General features: G+C 50.1%; 1 protein-coding gene across 1 annotated transcript in view; it reads left to right on the forward strand.

The window, feature by feature from the left end:
- The first annotated feature begins 8748 nt into the window (after positions 1 to 8748).
- Positions 8749 to 16712, forward strand: part of RAMP1 (receptor activity modifying protein 1) — a 38975-nt gene continuing 31011 nt past the window's right edge. Inside the window, exon 1 of the mRNA XM_031452519.2 lies at positions 8749 to 8833. Coding sequence (XP_031308379.1) covers positions 8797 to 8833 — 37 coding nt within the window. The 5' untranslated portion in view covers positions 8749 to 8796. The remainder of the gene's footprint in view (positions 8834 to 16712) is intronic.

Genomic DNA, 16712 nt, shown 5'->3' on the forward strand with positions numbered 1-16712 from the left:
GTTTACCTGAAGTTTTTATCTTAGTTGAGTTTTCAGTTCCCTTAAGACTCTTATGTTGGACTGTAGGATAACAGATAAACTGAATCAGTAGATACACATTTTGGGACTGCGTATTTTTAAGTTTCCAAAATAGTTAAATTACTGTTATGATACATTTTAACGCATCTTTATGGCTTCAGTATTAAACATTTAGATGTATTTTCCCTGTTTTAATTAGGAAGAGTGAACCCATTCGTGCTTTGGTAAAGTACCTAAATTTAAATAGTCACCATATTGATTATGTTCACTTTGTAATAAGTTCTATTATATTAGGTTAGAGTATAAATTGGAACACTTTTCAAAGCCTAATTTTATACTTTATCTGATAACATAAATGTCTTTAATTGCTTACTTTAAAAAGTAACATACGGTTTAAAGCTGGAGTTTTACTAGTAGTAAGATAAACATTTTAATATGCATTTTCTTCAAATGTTTAAAATGTTTAGAGCATTCAATATTTAGTTGCTGTCACTTGATTAAAAGTTACCATTTAACATTTATATTTGGTGTACTTATGTTCAATAAAGGTAAAATCTATGGTAAAATTTAATACTTCCTGCAGATTTGATGGCATTTTCCGAGTGTAAATTGACCTACCAGTGTTGATATGGAATACATATAGATCAAACCATTGGATTTCAAGTTTTTCCTCTTTCATGGAGTTTTGAAACTTATTTCTTATATTAATTTGTATACACTTATTACCAGATCCCCTCCAAATGTCTACCAGGAATTGGGTTTCAGGATGTAAAAAAAAATAACTTGAAAGAACTTTATTAAATGAAACTGCAGAATCATATTAGTAGATGATTCTCTACTTTTGGCCATACATCAAATTAGTGAAATCCTAGAATTATGGAGATTTCTTCCTATATGTTAAATTACATGGTTGTTTATATGAAAAGGCTACATTAAGAATTAGCATTGAATAAGGTTGAAACATGATTAGACATTTTTAGCATACTGGCAGCAATAAGACGCATACCTCTAGTAATTTGTTTCTAAAAGGATTTAATAAAGTGGAATTCCCTCTTAGAATATATAGAGACCAAACTACTGAATTCAATTTGGTGAAAATATAGAAATCTAGGTCATTTGAAATTATAACTTTGAGGGTTTTTTTAAATAAAGATGTCCTCTTCAAAACCTAAAGGTATAAAGATCAGGCAACTTTTAGATCAAAAGGCTTTTAGCCATGACCAGTAAATTGATCATTGTTATTAAGCTTCCCAAGAAAAATGTAGAAACTGGAGTAATTCATGAATCTTTTGGAACTGTAAGTGAAAAATCAGTATTTATATAATTCTCTAAAATCTAATTTTCATTGGTTAATTATATAAAATTGTTGTAGAATTTAAAAGACTGGTCAAATTATCCAAGTTTCCAAATATCTTCAACCAGCAAAGTTCCAGATACTTTTAGCATAGTTAATTATTGCTAGGAATCATTTTTCTCTCACAATGTATTACTGGGACACCAAAGAGCACTTCAGCTGTCTCAGCTGGAATATACAGATAATTATGTTTGGAGATACCCAGAGACCTAGAATGTTGTAAAATGCCCTGAGACTATCACTTTAAAAAGTGAGACTAAAAATTTCCAGTTGGCTCTGCCTGATGCCAATGTTAATTCTGGTCACAGGAGATAATACATGTAACTGAGAACCTCCATATTACAGGTAGTTTCTTTTTAAAGAAATAGTTCTTCAGCCAGAGTTCTGTGTACACTGACTTAACATTTTTTACATATTGATCATTGTTACTATTACAGAGTATTTATCTGCATGTAATAAAATGTTTAATGAGTATTTGCTCTTGTGGTCAGAAAATAATGGCCCTCCCCGCTGACCAGCCCTCATGCCCTAAGCTGTGAATGTGTCACATGGCAAAAGGGAATTAAGGCTACAGAAGCAAGTAAGGGTGCTGATCAGCTGACCTTGAGATGGGAGGATGATCCTGGATTGTCTGGGTGGCAGAAGAGAGGACCAGAGAAATGGTATTTCAGGATGGGTTCCAGCAACTGTTGCTGGCTTCGAAGATGGAAGAAGGTGGCTAGGAGCCAGGAAGTGCAAGTGGCCTCTAGAAGCTGGAAAAGCAAAGAAACAGATTGTCCCCTAGAACTACCAGCAAGATTGCAACCATCCTGGTTTTCAGCCTGGTGAATCCTGTCTCCCACCTCTGACTTCAGAAGTGTAAAGCCACCAAGGTTGTGGCAATGTGTTAGTTACATCAGCAATAAAAACTAGCACAGCTGTAATAGTTATCGCTGGAAAACTGCTAGGAACAGTGGAAGGTTGTTTCCAGGTCCTGTGTATCTTCGCCTGAATTCTGGTTCTTGGGGATAAAACAGGTATGAGCTGTGAGTATTCAATAAACTCCTAGCTATTAGTATTTGTATAGAACACACATGGTAATGGCATCATGATACTGCGGCTTGGTAGTAACAGGCCCCTGACAGATCAGAGGATGTCATTTATATTGTGGTCACTGGTTGTTATGCGTGACTTTGCTCTTCCTGCCAGGAAGCGGAGAGCCACCCTCGTGCGTGATTTCTAACCGGACTGTTAAGAAGGCAGACCCTGGAGCCAGGTTTTCTTGGTTCATATTCCTGCCCCAGCTTTGGGAGCTGTGTTCAGCCTTGGGCATTGTGTAACTTCCCTGTGCCTCAGTTGTCTGGTGTGTAAACGGGAGACAGAAGTACCTGCCCCCGTAGGTGTGGGGTGCAGTACAGCATTCACCGCAGCACTCGTTACAGCAGAAGAGCCTGCAGTCAGGCGTGGCTGCTGCGGGGGGCGCGTCACCCCACGGCCGGCCGGCTGTAAGTTAGCACATTAGTTAAGGGGCACTTGATTACAAATGGTAGAAACACAACTGAAACTAGCCAAAGCACCAAAAAGTAAAATTAACTCACATAATTGACAACTCCAGAAATTAATTCAGATATAACTGGATCAAGAGGCTTCTGCTTTCTTCTCTCTTTTTCTCTTTCTCTCTCTCTCCCTTTCTCTCTCTTTCTTCCAACCTCTTCCTCCCTTCTTCCCTCCTCCCCCAAACACACACACACACTCCTGAGTAATTAGGAATGTTTACAGTGTTCACTAAGAACTTCTAGGAAACAAGCACAACAAGCAGTATTCAGATTGTTTGATAAGTTCTCTTAACTTTTCACTTAGCGACAGTTTCAGACTTACAGAAAAGTTGCAGAAAGAATACAGAGAGTTCATGTATGCCCTTCGTTTGGCTTCCCCTAATGTTAACAGTTTACATAACCATAGTAAAATGATCAAAACCAGGAAATTAGTACTGATGCAATACTGCTGACCACAGATCTTACTCAGATTTTGCTAGTTTTAACCCCTAATGTTCTTTTTCTGTTCCAGTTCAGTGTCCCACATTTCATTTAGTTACTGTGTTTTCTTCATCCTCTCTAGTCTGGGACAGTTCCTAAGTACTTTCTTGTGTTTTTTGACCGTGACACTTTTGATGAGTGTTTGATTAGTTGTTTTTATTAAATGTCTCTTGATTTTGATGAATCGGCTGTTTTCTCCTGGTGAGATTGAGGCTGTGCAGTTTCTGCGAAGAGCACCACAGAAGAGGTCCTCAGCACTTCGTGTCTGGGGTGCATGTTACATGTCTCATGGGTGATGTCATGCTTCAGCACTTGTCTGTGGTGGCCTTCCTTGGTTTTCTCCACTATTACTTTATTTTATTTGTATTACTATTTTTCCTTTGTGATTGAGGGAGATGTTTGATAGTGTGCAGTATCTGTTTCTCCTAAAATTTTGCTTACTGGTTTTAGCATCCATCAGCAAATCTTGCCTGAAATAGTTAATCTTGTGGTGCTTGTCTGATAATGGTTTTGTATGTCTTTCTTTCCCTCTACGTTTATTACTTAGAATTGTCCTGTAAGGAAAAGCTGTCCCTTCTCCCCCATGTCTTTACTCAGTTATTTATATCAATATGGACTCAGTGGTGTTGACTTTGTTCTGTGAGTTATAATACAATACTATCATTGTCTATTTTGTTGCTCAGATTATTCTAGCTTTAGGCAGTAGGAGCTTCTTCAGGTTGGATTCTATGTCATTGAAAATTGCCGTCCTTTTTCAAGTACTTATTTTCTGGCACCACAGAGTATTTTAGGCTCATCTTACACATTCTCTGCCCCAACCCTGGAATCAGTCACTTCTTTAACAAGCTATGTTTCCCTTTATTTGAGAATCATATTTAGAAACCAAGAACTGGTCGATAGGTGTGCTCACTCCTGTTTGGAGTTCGTCATAGGCCCTCTCACCAGGCAGCACTAGGAAATATGTGTGTTTCTGTCAGTCTCTGCATCCAGACACACCTGTGTTTGTTCACTCCTAGCCTACACATCCAGTCATTACAGCATCACCAGATCGTACCCCCGGGAGAAGCCTTTACTGACTAGAGAACAGCATTTGTATAAAGTTCTTTGTGTCTTTAGCCTTACAGCGTGCAGTCAGAATATTATTCTCTATATTTGCTTAGACCTGTCTCTTATTCCTGATCACCTGCAGTGTGGTGGTGGTATGTATTTGTAATGGAGTCTCTTGGAGGGTCAGAGTGGGAGCTCTTCAGTTCATGTGTGAAATCTCATCTAGTTTTCTGCAGTGGCTCTAGGTAGCTCTGTGATGTTAAGATTTAATCTTTCTGGTGATTTCCAAATCACCCTTAGGCCCCTTTGACAGCCTCCCTCTTCTGCCTCTAGTTTTTCTCAGTCTGCCTCTGCTCTCCGCTAAGGTGGGGTGGCATGTGAGAGCCACGCCCTGACATTTGGTGATTTTTCTCTTTTACTCAGTTATTTTGTAGTTCTAAAATTCTCCAAGTGATGCTGACAGCATAGTTTTGTGTAGGATTTGCTTTTTACTTCTTGATTTTTGTTTGATTTTGGAGAAGGCACCATGGGAAATAGGAGAATATGCAAACCATTCTCCTCAGCCACTTGCAATTCCCAGGGACTTTGGTTTTGACAGCAGGACTCCCTTGAGGCTTTGAAACCTGAAGCCTGATGAAGCTGAGTGCTCAGGAGGTGCTGCTGGCTTTGTTTAATGCTGAGTGCTCATGAGGTGCTGTTGTACTGTGCTGTGCAAATAAATCACAGAGCTGAGTTGTTACTGCTTATAAATACATCTTTGGAACCACTAATTCCTCACTGATAACAACTGAAGTGGAACCTTTAAGTTGTCACCCTGGTGGTGAGGACACCTGCAAAATCTTCTCCTTTGTATCAGTAAATTACTGAGAAACTGTCTTTGGAACGTGTGTTTTGTTTGTTTGTTTTTTCTTTCAGTGCTTAGCGGTGTTGCTCCATCGTTGTCTGGTTTGCATTGTTTCCCATGAGAACTCATCTGTCACCTTCATCTCTGTTCCTCTGTACAAAACATTTTTTCCCTGGCTGCCTGCAGCTCTCTATTACTGGTTTTAAGTAGTTTGATCGTGGTGTGCACTGATGTGTTTTGCTTCATTCTCATGCTTAGGGTTTGTCAGTGTTCTTGGACTTACGGGTTTATTAGAATGACTTTTACATAGTAGTTCACATTGTTGTGTGACAGGACTACAGTCACACACACGTGAAGCCACGTTGTGTCACAGCTCCCTGGTGCTTTGTTCTTTTTATTCCTTGAGTCTCTGTTCTGAGACATCGCAGCTGCTTGGAGATCGTCTGATGTTGTCAGTTCTTGCTTCTAAGCTTCCTTAGGTCGCCCCGGGGCAGCCTTTACAAAGGCAGCACTAATTACTCCCTCTGCTGCTCTGCTCGTCTCAAGGCTTTTCCAGTATGGTTGGTGGAACTGGAGCTTTTCCAGGCCCTGTGAGCTCTCAGGGATTGTTCCAGCTTGCTCCTTGCCAGTGCTCGGTTCTCCTGCCTCGGGTGGTGTCCTGTGTGCGTGGGCTGATCACACTCAGCAGAGACTCGAGGGGACCCCTCTACGGATCTTCTCTGTGCAGCTCTCGCCTCTCCTGTGCTCTGGAGTCCTGCCAGCTCTAGGTGCCTTGGCTTCCCCGGCCTCCATCTCTGTCTCCTCAACTAGGGGACCTCAGGCTCTGCAGTCTCCTACCTCCCGTGTGTGTGGAAAGTGTGGGCAGTGAGCAGCCACAGAGCTCGCCTCCCTTGTTTCCCTGCTCCTAGGGGTCCCTGTTCTGCACGGCCTGCGAGCCAGCTATTGTTTCACCAGTTTTTTAGGGGTGGTGGTAAGTCCAGTCCCTCTTACTTCATCGTGGCTGGAAGCAGAAGTCTTTTGTTAATTTTGAATTTTTAGTAGTGTTAACCAAGTCTTGCTAACCTGTATCTAGATTGTGTCTGTGACGCTACCATGCATGCAGTGAAGCATCCGGCCATTGTCTCAACTCTTCCAGTGTTTAACATAGCATCCATCTAGATGGAGGTGCCCACGGAGAGGAATGATTTTCCGTGCTATCAGCTAGAAACACAAATACATCAGACAAAATCTAGCCGAGACAAAATTGTCAGCTCTTAGGTTATGTGTCGTAGCTGTAGGGACAAGTTAGAGTTTGTTCCACTTTCGTACCTTTGCAGAAGGGAGAACTCAGTAACTACTGGGGTATATCCCACCTAGACCCAAGGTGCAGATACGAAAGCCATCAGAGAAAGTGCCATGATGTATATACCTCCTGCTTTGGCATTCCCAAGAGAATTGTGAACTTCTAAAGAACGTGAACTTGAGAAATGTGCTTTGTCTTGTTAAGTACATGTATCTGTTAGGGAGGGGGGTGTGAGAAAATGGAGAAAAATGGGGGCGGGCTTCCCCACCCAGACCTTGCCTCCTGTTGCGCTTTGAGCCTCAGAGAAACTGTTGTCAAGAATGGCTCCTGCCGAGCCTGAGCCCCACGATGAAAGTGCAGGCGTCCCAGGCGCCTTGGGTAATGAAGGAAGGGCCCGACCACGTGAAGATGCAGAGACGCCCACAGGCCACGGGTGGGGAGTGTGGCTGAAAGGGGAGTGGAGAGCAAGTCTGAGCAGCAGAGATGCCTGCTCTTCCCTCTTACGGGGGCTGGCCATCTCCCAGGACAGGGATCACAGTGGGCCTGTCCCTGGCTTGGGCTGGGGCCCCGCTTACCTCCCTGAGCCGTGCCTTTCCCAGCCAGCTGGTCCCGGTCACCGGCCCTTCAATCCGGCCTGCAGGCCCCCTATGTGTGGTCCCTGTATGAGCATCCGTGTGGCTGAGGGCTCCTCACTTGAGTCACCAGCTGAAGGGCAGGCCCTGTACTGGTTCCCAGCACAGGCTTGCAGAGTAGACTCAAATGTCTCTTAAATGAATAAAGTGAGGGAGGCCAGGCCACCTGCTGGGGTGTATCTCCCTAAGGTTTGGAAAGGGGCTACTCAAGTCAAGAGAGCATGTGCACTCCCCCACCATCTGATACAGAACCCTCAGGACAATTTGGGCCCCCGGGTGGTAGGCATGCTGGTCCTGAGTGCCCTCCCAGACCCCCTGGTTTGTCGGCAGCCTCCGTTCTCTGGGCTGCCGGCAGGTGGCCCTGTTCCCTTTCATTTGGCCTGGGGAAGTGTTCAGTCCACACAGACTGACCGCAGAATCCTGCATTAGGCACTCTGCTAAAGCCTGAAGCTTCAGTCACAAAGATGTGACCATTACACTATGATTCTTCCCCATCCCAAGGGCAGTATCAGTGGTTGATTCGTTAGCATGAGCATAAATTTACTCAATTGCTGAGTTCTCATTGCAGCTGAATGTTACAAGAAGGAACCACTGCAAGGTGCAGTAGAGTTTAGACAGCCCAGCTCAGCTCAGCTACCCGGGGCTGATGTCTCCCAAATTTATGTCTCCAGGTCAGACCTATGTGTAGGGAAACCTTTTGCCTTGGGCCTCCCCAGGGCTCTCAGGTGTCACCCCAGGGGGCCCGTCTCTTTCTACACAAATTCAGTCAGAATGACATCCGAGGCCCTCACAGCCTCCTCTACCTGTCACCACCCATCCTAGGCAGCTTCCTTTCTGTCCCCCTAAAGAGCCCTCTTCCCTCTGGCCCCAGGACCTTCGCTCATACCTCCTTTCATGTCCCTCCTCCCTGCACCCACACCGTTCCTCATCCTGCTATTCCAGTTCCTCAGTGTACCTTTCTTGATTACTATGACTGTCCCCAAGTGCTGGGGCTGGTTTTGTCCTCTCAGGATCCCCAGTGCCTGCACCCTGGGAGAGGTAGATGAACAAAGGTGGCCTTGGCCTTTTGCAGAGCAGACCTCCGCGGCAGGGGTGGGCGGGCACAACCTAGGGAGAGGAGGAGGGATGGTGCCAGGGGACTGAGATGACGCATCTAGAGACCCTCCCTAGTTGAAACTGTCCATTTGTTTGGCAAACACTTAAGGAGCATCCGTGCGTTCGTTGGTCGCGGCGCCCGGCCTTCCCCGGAGCCCGAGTGTGGGATCCCCAGGGAAGTGTCCCGGAGACTCCCCGCGCGGCTCGCCCTCGGGCGCAGCCTTCCCGGCCCGGCCCCCAGCTCGCTCTGCGCTGCCCGGGCTACTCGCCGAGGGTCGGGTCCCCTCGCGGCTTCAGCCACTTGCCCAGCGTCCCGGCCGGCACCTGCCAGCCCGACTACCCTGCTGCCAGCCCTCACGGCCGGGTCCCGGCGCCCCCTTTCCCCGCCGGGCCCGCAGTGGGCCGGGCCGCGCGCCCGCCGCCTCCCGCCTCCGCCCCCGCCCCCGGCGGGCTCCGTCGTCCTCGGCGGGCTCGGTCCCCGGCGGGCTCCGTCCTCGGCAGCGCGCGCCATGGCCCCGGGCCTGCGCGGCCTGTGGCTGCTCCTGGGTGAGTAGGGCCGGGGTCCTGGCCGCCCGGGCTCGGGGGGAGGCTCCGCGCGCGACGGGTGCGGGGTGCGGGCGCGGCTCCGCGCGGCGGCGCCTCCCTCGGGAGGACAGAGGCCGCTTTGGAGGCGTCGCGCGAGCCGGGGAGCTCTACAAGGCGACGGCGCGGGCGACCCCGCACCCGCACCGGGAACCCGCCGCTCGGCAGGACACGTCGGCCGTGCGCGCCGCCCCTTCCCGCACCTCTGCGTGCTCCGGCTCCGAGCTGCCGCGCGTTCGCGGTGCGGGCACAGGCACCTTGCGGATGGAGGATTTCGGAATTAGAACCATGGGCCGTTTATCTAGAAAATTAGTCAAAACTTGAACTCTGACTGTCACAGACCGCAGTCGCTGATTTGCAAATAAGCCTCCTTTGCAGATGCCCTTTGCAGAAATGATGCCAGCGGTCCGCTCTGGAGGCCTTTCCACGGCTTTGTTTGTTGTTTGTTGGCTTGTTAACTTGGCACTTCTGGCTCACAGAAATCCAAAGTGGGCCTCTTGGTGAGGTGGCCAGACACGCTAGGCATTCTGTTTAAAGAGAGATCACAAACTGAAAGCCAGCGGTGACAGGAATGTACGCGCGCCAGACGTACCAAAATTTAGCAAGAAATTGGCGTCTTCACTCCCCTCTCCAGTGTTTTCATAAAATGCCAAGCAACCTTTCCAAACGCCTTTAGTTATTGGTTTTATGTATTTAGTTACCTTTTAACAAAAACTAAATAGGTCGCTTAAAGTGGGAGACTCCGGTGGCCCTGGGAAGGCCCCCCACAGTCACTGCTGGTACTTATGTCCCAGCCCCTGAACAGGTGATGCTGGTCAGAAACACCTGCTGCACAGGCCCCCGCGGTGCAGGGCTGACACCACGCTTTCCGGCTTCCCGTAGCTGCTGGGGAAGCAGGCTGGGGCAGTGTGGCTTGTCTGTGGAGATCCCGGGACGCTGGGAGGAGAGGGGACTGAGGGCTGCAGAGGAGTCTTAATTGTACACCTCACCAAGGAGTGTTGGCTCTGCGTAAAACCCTTCGCATCTGCTTCCGCAGAATGTAACCCGAACACTGACCTTGCCGCTTCAGTGTTCTGGCTGAAGTTATATGAAAAGCAAAGTCTTAACAGGATTACTGTCGTCTTCTGCATTAGGATCTGTGGGCTTGCTGTGGGACTTACTGATTTAGTCTCCCAAGGCACGAACATTTCTCTGTTAGCAAAGTAGAGAGCTGGGTAGTGTCATTTTTTAAACATAAATAAATGCTCTTGACTGCTGTCCAGAAGCTGCACCCTCTAAAGCTTGTGTAAATAAAACACTAGGTCATGATCACATATGAAGACTTGTTTACCAAGAAAATGGTACGTGTTCTGGTGGAAGTTCAAAGTCCTGTAATCTTAACATTATTCTGAGAGGTCTGGCTAACGTTCTATCATGGAAAAGTAAACACGGCTTTATGAGGTTATCAGTAACTGAGTGTCATCGGAGCCCAGTGGTAATTAGAATTACAGGAGCACACAGTTTTCTCCCCAAGTGGTAGCATTAGCTACAGCTCCTTGGTGATTTTGCTGCCCAGAATGGCAATGTGGAATTTCTTGTTTTTCATCAATCAGAAAAGAATGGCATTTCGAGAGGACCCAGCATTAGTTTATGATGACTTTGTTGTAAGCGCCTGTGTTTTCAGCCTGCTTTACTTGCAAGTGCTCACTGACCCTGTCTTTTTTTTTTTTTCTTTTTCTTTTTAAGTACAGTTGATTTACAACACTGTGCTTGTTTCTGGTGTACAGCACAGTGATTCAGTTATACACATCCATATTCTTTTTATATTCTTTTAAGTTATAGGTTATTACAAGCTATCGAATACAGTTCCTTTGCTATACAGTAGGGCCTTGTTTATCTATTTTGCATATAGTAGTTTTTAATCTGCTGATCCCCAAATCCTAATTTATCCCTTCCCCCCTTCCCCTTTGGTAACCATAAGTTTATTTTCTATGTCTGTGAGTCTGTTTCTGTTTTGTAAGTAAGTTTATTTGTGACTGGCACTGACTTATATAAGCTCATCTGTCGTCTGTCCTGGGAAACACTCACCCTCCCTGTGTGCTGGGCGTGTTGGGGGTTCGTTGCAAGGCTGCTGCATTATTGAAATATGTGAGTTTATATAAATACAGATATAACCATTTGGAACCGACTTAGAACATACAGGAAGTGGAGTAGATGGGACTCCTCGGCTTGTCATGCTGTGTTAAGTCTGGAGGCAGTTCCAATCCTGGAGTCCAAATCTGAAGGATTCTTTTTTACTAATCAACTCAGCGTGTTTGTTTACCCTCTCTGTGTGTTCAGCTGCAGAGAGGAATCTGTGGATTTTTGTCTTCCTTCCATAGGTGCGTGCCAGTCAGTGTGCGTGTTGTCAGTCCCAGGCCAGGCTTGTTGGGAAATATTTATATCCACGTTGGAAGCGGTGGTAAGCAACATGTCAAGGAAATAGTTCAGGTGGAATCTTTACTTAAGGCAAGTGGCTGGTTGGGAAGGTCTGTTCCTCCCGATTTCCTTCCCCTGAGAGAAGAGCAGTTCCCCAGCTTCTGCTCAGTTAGAAGTGGTGTCTGGCAGAGTGTGTGATGGGCCTGAGTGCTGTAAATTCCAGCGAGTGGGGCCTCGTGGGTTTGGCCACCAGCACCCCACTCCTTCGGGCACAGAGCCCGTCTTTCTGGAGGTTCACCTGGCACCGCAGGCTCCCCTCGGTGGGCCCTGGCCCAGGCCTGCCCGCAGGATCATCTCAGAGACGGGCGTGGGACCCAGGCGGCACCGTTCGGTCTCTGCCGGAGCCCTGGGGGGAAACTGACTCCTCTCTGCTGGATCCGAAAGAGTCGAGCTGTCAGATCCCATCCTGGGAGCCCCTGGGGTGGGGGCGGGGGCATCTGTCCAGGACGACACAGCAGACAGACAGTCCTCCTGACACCTTTCAGGCGCCTCAATTGAGCCTGAGAGGTGGACGTGTCAACCTTGTGACCCCCTTGCTTGTGAGCTGGGTGAGTCCCTGGCAGGACAGTGCCTGGAGGGTGGCAAACACCCGGTGGGCTCTGAGAAGGGCACACATGGGGGCTGTGGGGACTTGCCAAGAGCCCCTTGTTCTACTTGGGACTCAGGAAAGACCTGAAGGAGGAGACGGTGCAGAGCTGCTGGGAAGAGGGGAAGGGAGACAGGCCGGGCGGCCGTTGCAGCCCTAGTACCTCTGCCAGCCCTGTGCCACCCGCCTCAGCCCTTCTCTTCCTTCCTGGCAAGTGCATGCTGATAGGACTACCCAGTCCCCAGCCCGCCACCAGCCCCCAGACACACACACACACACACACACACACCCCAGCCCTCCTCCCTCCCTCCAGGATGCCCGACCTTGGGGATCCTTGGGGATGGGTTTCCAGAGAACTTTGTTCTTAGTGAGGAGGGTTGTGTCAACACAGCGGCAAGAGGAGGCTCCCAACCTAAACAAGAACTTATTCTTTGTAACATAATGCCATTATTGTCCGTGGAGAAGAATTCTTTTTCCCTGAGATTGTTTTATTTTGATATTTTCTTTGACATCGAAAGACATCACTTCAGTCATCATTCAAAACACAGATTCTAAGCAGCTTCATGGGAGCAGCAGGGTCCGTGGCCAGGACTCGGCAGGGGAGCAGGGCCCGTGGGCCTGGGCATCATGACCAAGCCTTTCTTATGTATTCCTCAGGCCTCACAGTGTCTCCTTTATTTCCCTCTACTGTGCTCCGTCCCTCCTGCCTGCCCGCGTGGAGTTCCCGCGGTGGGTTCTCTGGGACCGGAGGCCAGAAGCCCCAGCCATCCTCACCTCCCAGTGTCCCACAGGCCCCGCAGGGCCAGCAGGGCCAGCATCACCTGCATGCCTCGCCCAGTGACGTACCCCACCCCTGGGGAAGCCTTTCCTGACCACCCCCACCCACCACCGCTGGGGTGGGTCACCCTCTTCTGTGCCCCCTGTATGTCCCCCTCAGAGCCCTCATCGCGCCACACCGGCGGTGCCTCCCTGTGTGCTGTGCTTGGACCCCAGTCAGCCAGCCTCTAGGTCCCTCCTGTCCACGTCTCCTGAGACAGCTGAGTTCGCTGGAAACCACAGGGGCAGGGAGCAGAGTGACACAGCCATGCCACAGGGGCGGGGGTGCAGCCAACCTGGGCAGCGCCCCCCAGGCCCCCCAGGGCTCTGCAGCCCTGCACCGAGAGGCCGCCCAGGAGGGGCTCTCTGAGCCAGACGTCGCCTGGAGGGCAGAGAGCAGTTTCCCCAAGCAAATGACTGGACAGTAAAGCCATGTTGTCACCTACTCAGGCCAGCTCTCGCCGGGAACGGAAGCAGCTCACGTGTCACATAGCAAAACCCCACGTTGCAGGGAAGAGACCTAAAAAGCACAGTGAGTTAAACAGAAACCTGGCGGCACTAACAGCCCAGGCTGGCGCTCTCTGCCTGTGCCTTCATTACCTCCAGGAGGTGCCGGGGGTCCATCTGAGTGGGGGGGTGGTGACGGGCCGGATAGCTGGGCAGATGAGGGAGTCCTGGGGAAGCACTAAGCTGTTTCTCCTGGTAACTCCTGCCTGATACACGACTCAAGGGGGTCACATGGTGTCATGACCGGAAGTGGGGTTCTAGGAGGTGGAAGCCAGGGGCGCACAGACTACAGCACCTCCAGGAAGTCATCCAGCACAGCACGTCCGTGGTGCCAAGGCTGAGAAGCCCTGCTCCGTATGAGCACAGGTGTGAACGGCGCTGTCTGTGCAGAAGGAAGGGAACCTCGGGAGGCGAGGCCCCGATCTCGAGCCCAAAGGGGTGGGGAAGAGCCTCTGGAGCACAAGACCAGTTATGCAAAGGCTTTGGTTCTTGGAACTTTCTGGAAGGCTTTGTGACTGGAGCATGAGGGGGAGGAGGGCTTTGAGGCAAGATTGGCATCATTTATTGAAAAGATTGTTCTGTTCCCTGCTCAGAGGAGGGCCGAGTCAGGAACCCTCTTGCCAGGGATGAGAGCATCTTGGAGGGGTGAGAGGGACCAGCTGACCTCCTGAAGAGAGAGGACCTTAGGTGGGACAGAGAGGGGAGAGGGAAGAGCTCAGAGGAAGTTCAGCAGGACAGAGGGGAGCCCGCAGTGGGGAGACGCTCAGGGACCACCGCACCCTCCAGCCCACGAGGGTGGGGCGTGGTGACCGAAGGAGCCCGTTCAGGAAAACCAGACGTGAGGGCGGCAGGAACGGGCCCTCGGGGGAGCTGAGGAGCTCCTCCCAGGGGCCCGGGCTCGCCATCCCCTGGAGAAGCCGTCTCCAGGCCCTCCAGGCCCTGCAGCTGCCAGTGAAGTCCCTGGGATGTGCTCCCCCCGTCACTGCGCAGTGAGTCATTTCTAAATTACACACCTGCACCACCACACTGTGCACCAGAAAACATGCAAAAATAGACTCCTTTAGCAGGCCAGGTGTTGAAATGAGTTTAAAAGCTCATGAAAATCCTTTTGCTCTCCTCTGAGGGTGCCACTTGTCCTTAAGGACAGCAGTGATTTTGGCGGTTGTGATGGGCTTGATCCAGCTGTACTTGCCTGGGTGGACAGTGCTGGCCCCGCGGGGCTCAGAGGACCTGGTGCCGGGAGGACAGGCAGCTCGGCTGTTTACTCTTGATCTGACCTTTCGATCCTTGGGGGCACCTCTTGATCCCTTCAGCCCGCGCTCCTTTGCCAGAATCGTCCACCCAGTTCCCCGGGCTCCTACACCCCCCAGGCATCAGTGTGAGATGGCCAGTGGCATCCATCCAGGGGACTCCCACATCTCCAGCGAGACCCCTCCAGGCCGCTCTCGTGGCGATGGCCCTGAGGAAGCCAGCCTGCAGAGATGCCTTGGCTCGAGAGTCCCAAAACCTCAGCAGACATTGGTCATCTGCAGCCTTGGGGCTGTTTTCGGGGTCTCGGCATTGAGGTGGCTGCCCTCACCATCTGTCCCACGTGTGAGATGAGCATGCCAGGGATTGCACCCCAGCTCCACCGTTCCTGGGCTGTGTGACTCTGGGCAGGTTACTTAACCTCTCCAGGCCCCGTCCCCATCTGTAAAATGAGAGAATAGTAACACCTGCCCTGTTGCTTATTTGCAAGGATTAAGCAGGCAGGTGCCTGTAGAGGGCTTAGGACAGGACCTGGCCACGTGAGCTGTGGTTGCCACCACCCTGGGTGGGCTGTCCCAGCACGTGGCAGTGGGAGGGGAAGTCACGGCCTTCTAGAATCGGTGTACAACCGATCTAGAGCCTGGTCTGCATCTTCCCATTTATACAACTTGCTTCCAAAAAGAGTAGAAATATGGCTCTGGGTAAAGCCTCAGGCACCATAAGGAACCAAACATGATGTGGTGCCACGTCACCAAGCCTCCGAGAGAGGATGAAGTGAAGAGTCTTTAACAGGTGAGGAGAGAGAACCACGGCCAAGACACTGGCTGAGGAAAGGCTGAGGCCCAGACCACTCTGAGCTTCCTAGAAGCCCGAGCAGACCAGAGAGTTAAGAGAGCAGTCCTGGCCGGGAGTGCGACGTCCCCCCACACATGTGTTCCTCCCCGACTGTGCTGTCAGCCAGAGCCTGCCGAGGGCCGGCGCTGTGTGTGTGGGCGGCGCAGGGCCCGCGGTCAGCTAACGACATGTTCCTGGTGGCAGTCAGAAGATGGTGCGATGCACACGGTCAGAGAGGGCTTGTGCTGGGCAGGGCAAAGTTCACTGGGCCTTGAGGGTTGAGTAAGAGTTTTTACTGGACACACAGAGGTTTTGGCTTTTCAATTTGTTGTTTGGGTTTTTGTTTTCTGTTTCCAGAATAGACAGAGAAAGGCTGAAGGCAACATGTTCAAACCAGGTTTTGTTTATATCATTCTCTGGGGCACTGAGTGACAGGCCAGGCATGTGGCTTCCTGGGGATTTGGCTCCCAAGTGGCTGTAACCAGGGGAGCCCTGGAAGTGGGTGGTTTTTACCCTGCTGGCCCCAGCTGGCTGAGCAGAGAATGATTCACAGCTGCAGCAAGAACAGCAGAGCGAGGAGTTTTCCAATGGCCGTTAGGAAAGTGTCCGGGCAGAACACAGAGATAGCATCATAGACATTGCATTTTTTTAACCTGTGGAAAATATAGACGTGCCTAAGGCAGAAAATAATGATCATCTGTAATCACACCACTCAGAGATAACCAGTCCTGACATTTCCTTCGGAAGTTTTGTTTTTATTGAGGTATCATTGGCATAGAATAAGCCAAAGATGTTTAAAATGGAGAACTTGGAGGGTTATGTGTACACCCACGTAAACTCAACACAGTGAGCATGTAAGTCTGTCACCTCCAGAAGGGTCCCCTTTGTCACCTTCCCCTCCTGCCCCCTCCCCATCACCCCTGCTGGAGTCAGGGGTCAGTCCTGAGCGTCCTGCAAGTCACTAAGGGCCGCTCCCGTTGAAAACCCGCAGGAGCGGGCCACTCATTTTGGGATGGGATTGATTCTGTAAACATATCTTCTGGAAAGCAGTCCTGTTAACCCATCTGGTGAGAGAGGTTCCCATTTCACAGATAAAGAAACTGTGGCCGAGAGGTGAAGAGGCCTTCTCTGGGCCCGGCCTGGGAGGTCGGGGCCATGTGCTGGGGTCCCTGGAGGCTCACGGGCTCCCCAGAGGAGGCTCTGTCCTGTGCAGCTGGTCACTCTGACGAGCAGGCCCCCCAGCAGGTGCCCTTCCGATGGCTCAGCCTCCACCCATCACCCCAGCTCCTGGAGGACCCAGTGGGGCCTGAGCTCTGTCTCTGCAACCATGAGACCATGAGATAGCAAGGGCGGTGTGAGAGGAGACAGACCAGGGCCTCACTTCTGGGTCCTCAT

This window comes from Camelus dromedarius, chromosome 4, assembly GCF_036321535.1.
Source record: "Camelus dromedarius isolate mCamDro1 chromosome 4, mCamDro1.pat, whole genome shotgun sequence".
Lineage (NCBI taxonomy): Eukaryota > Metazoa > Chordata > Mammalia > Artiodactyla > Camelidae > Camelus > Camelus dromedarius.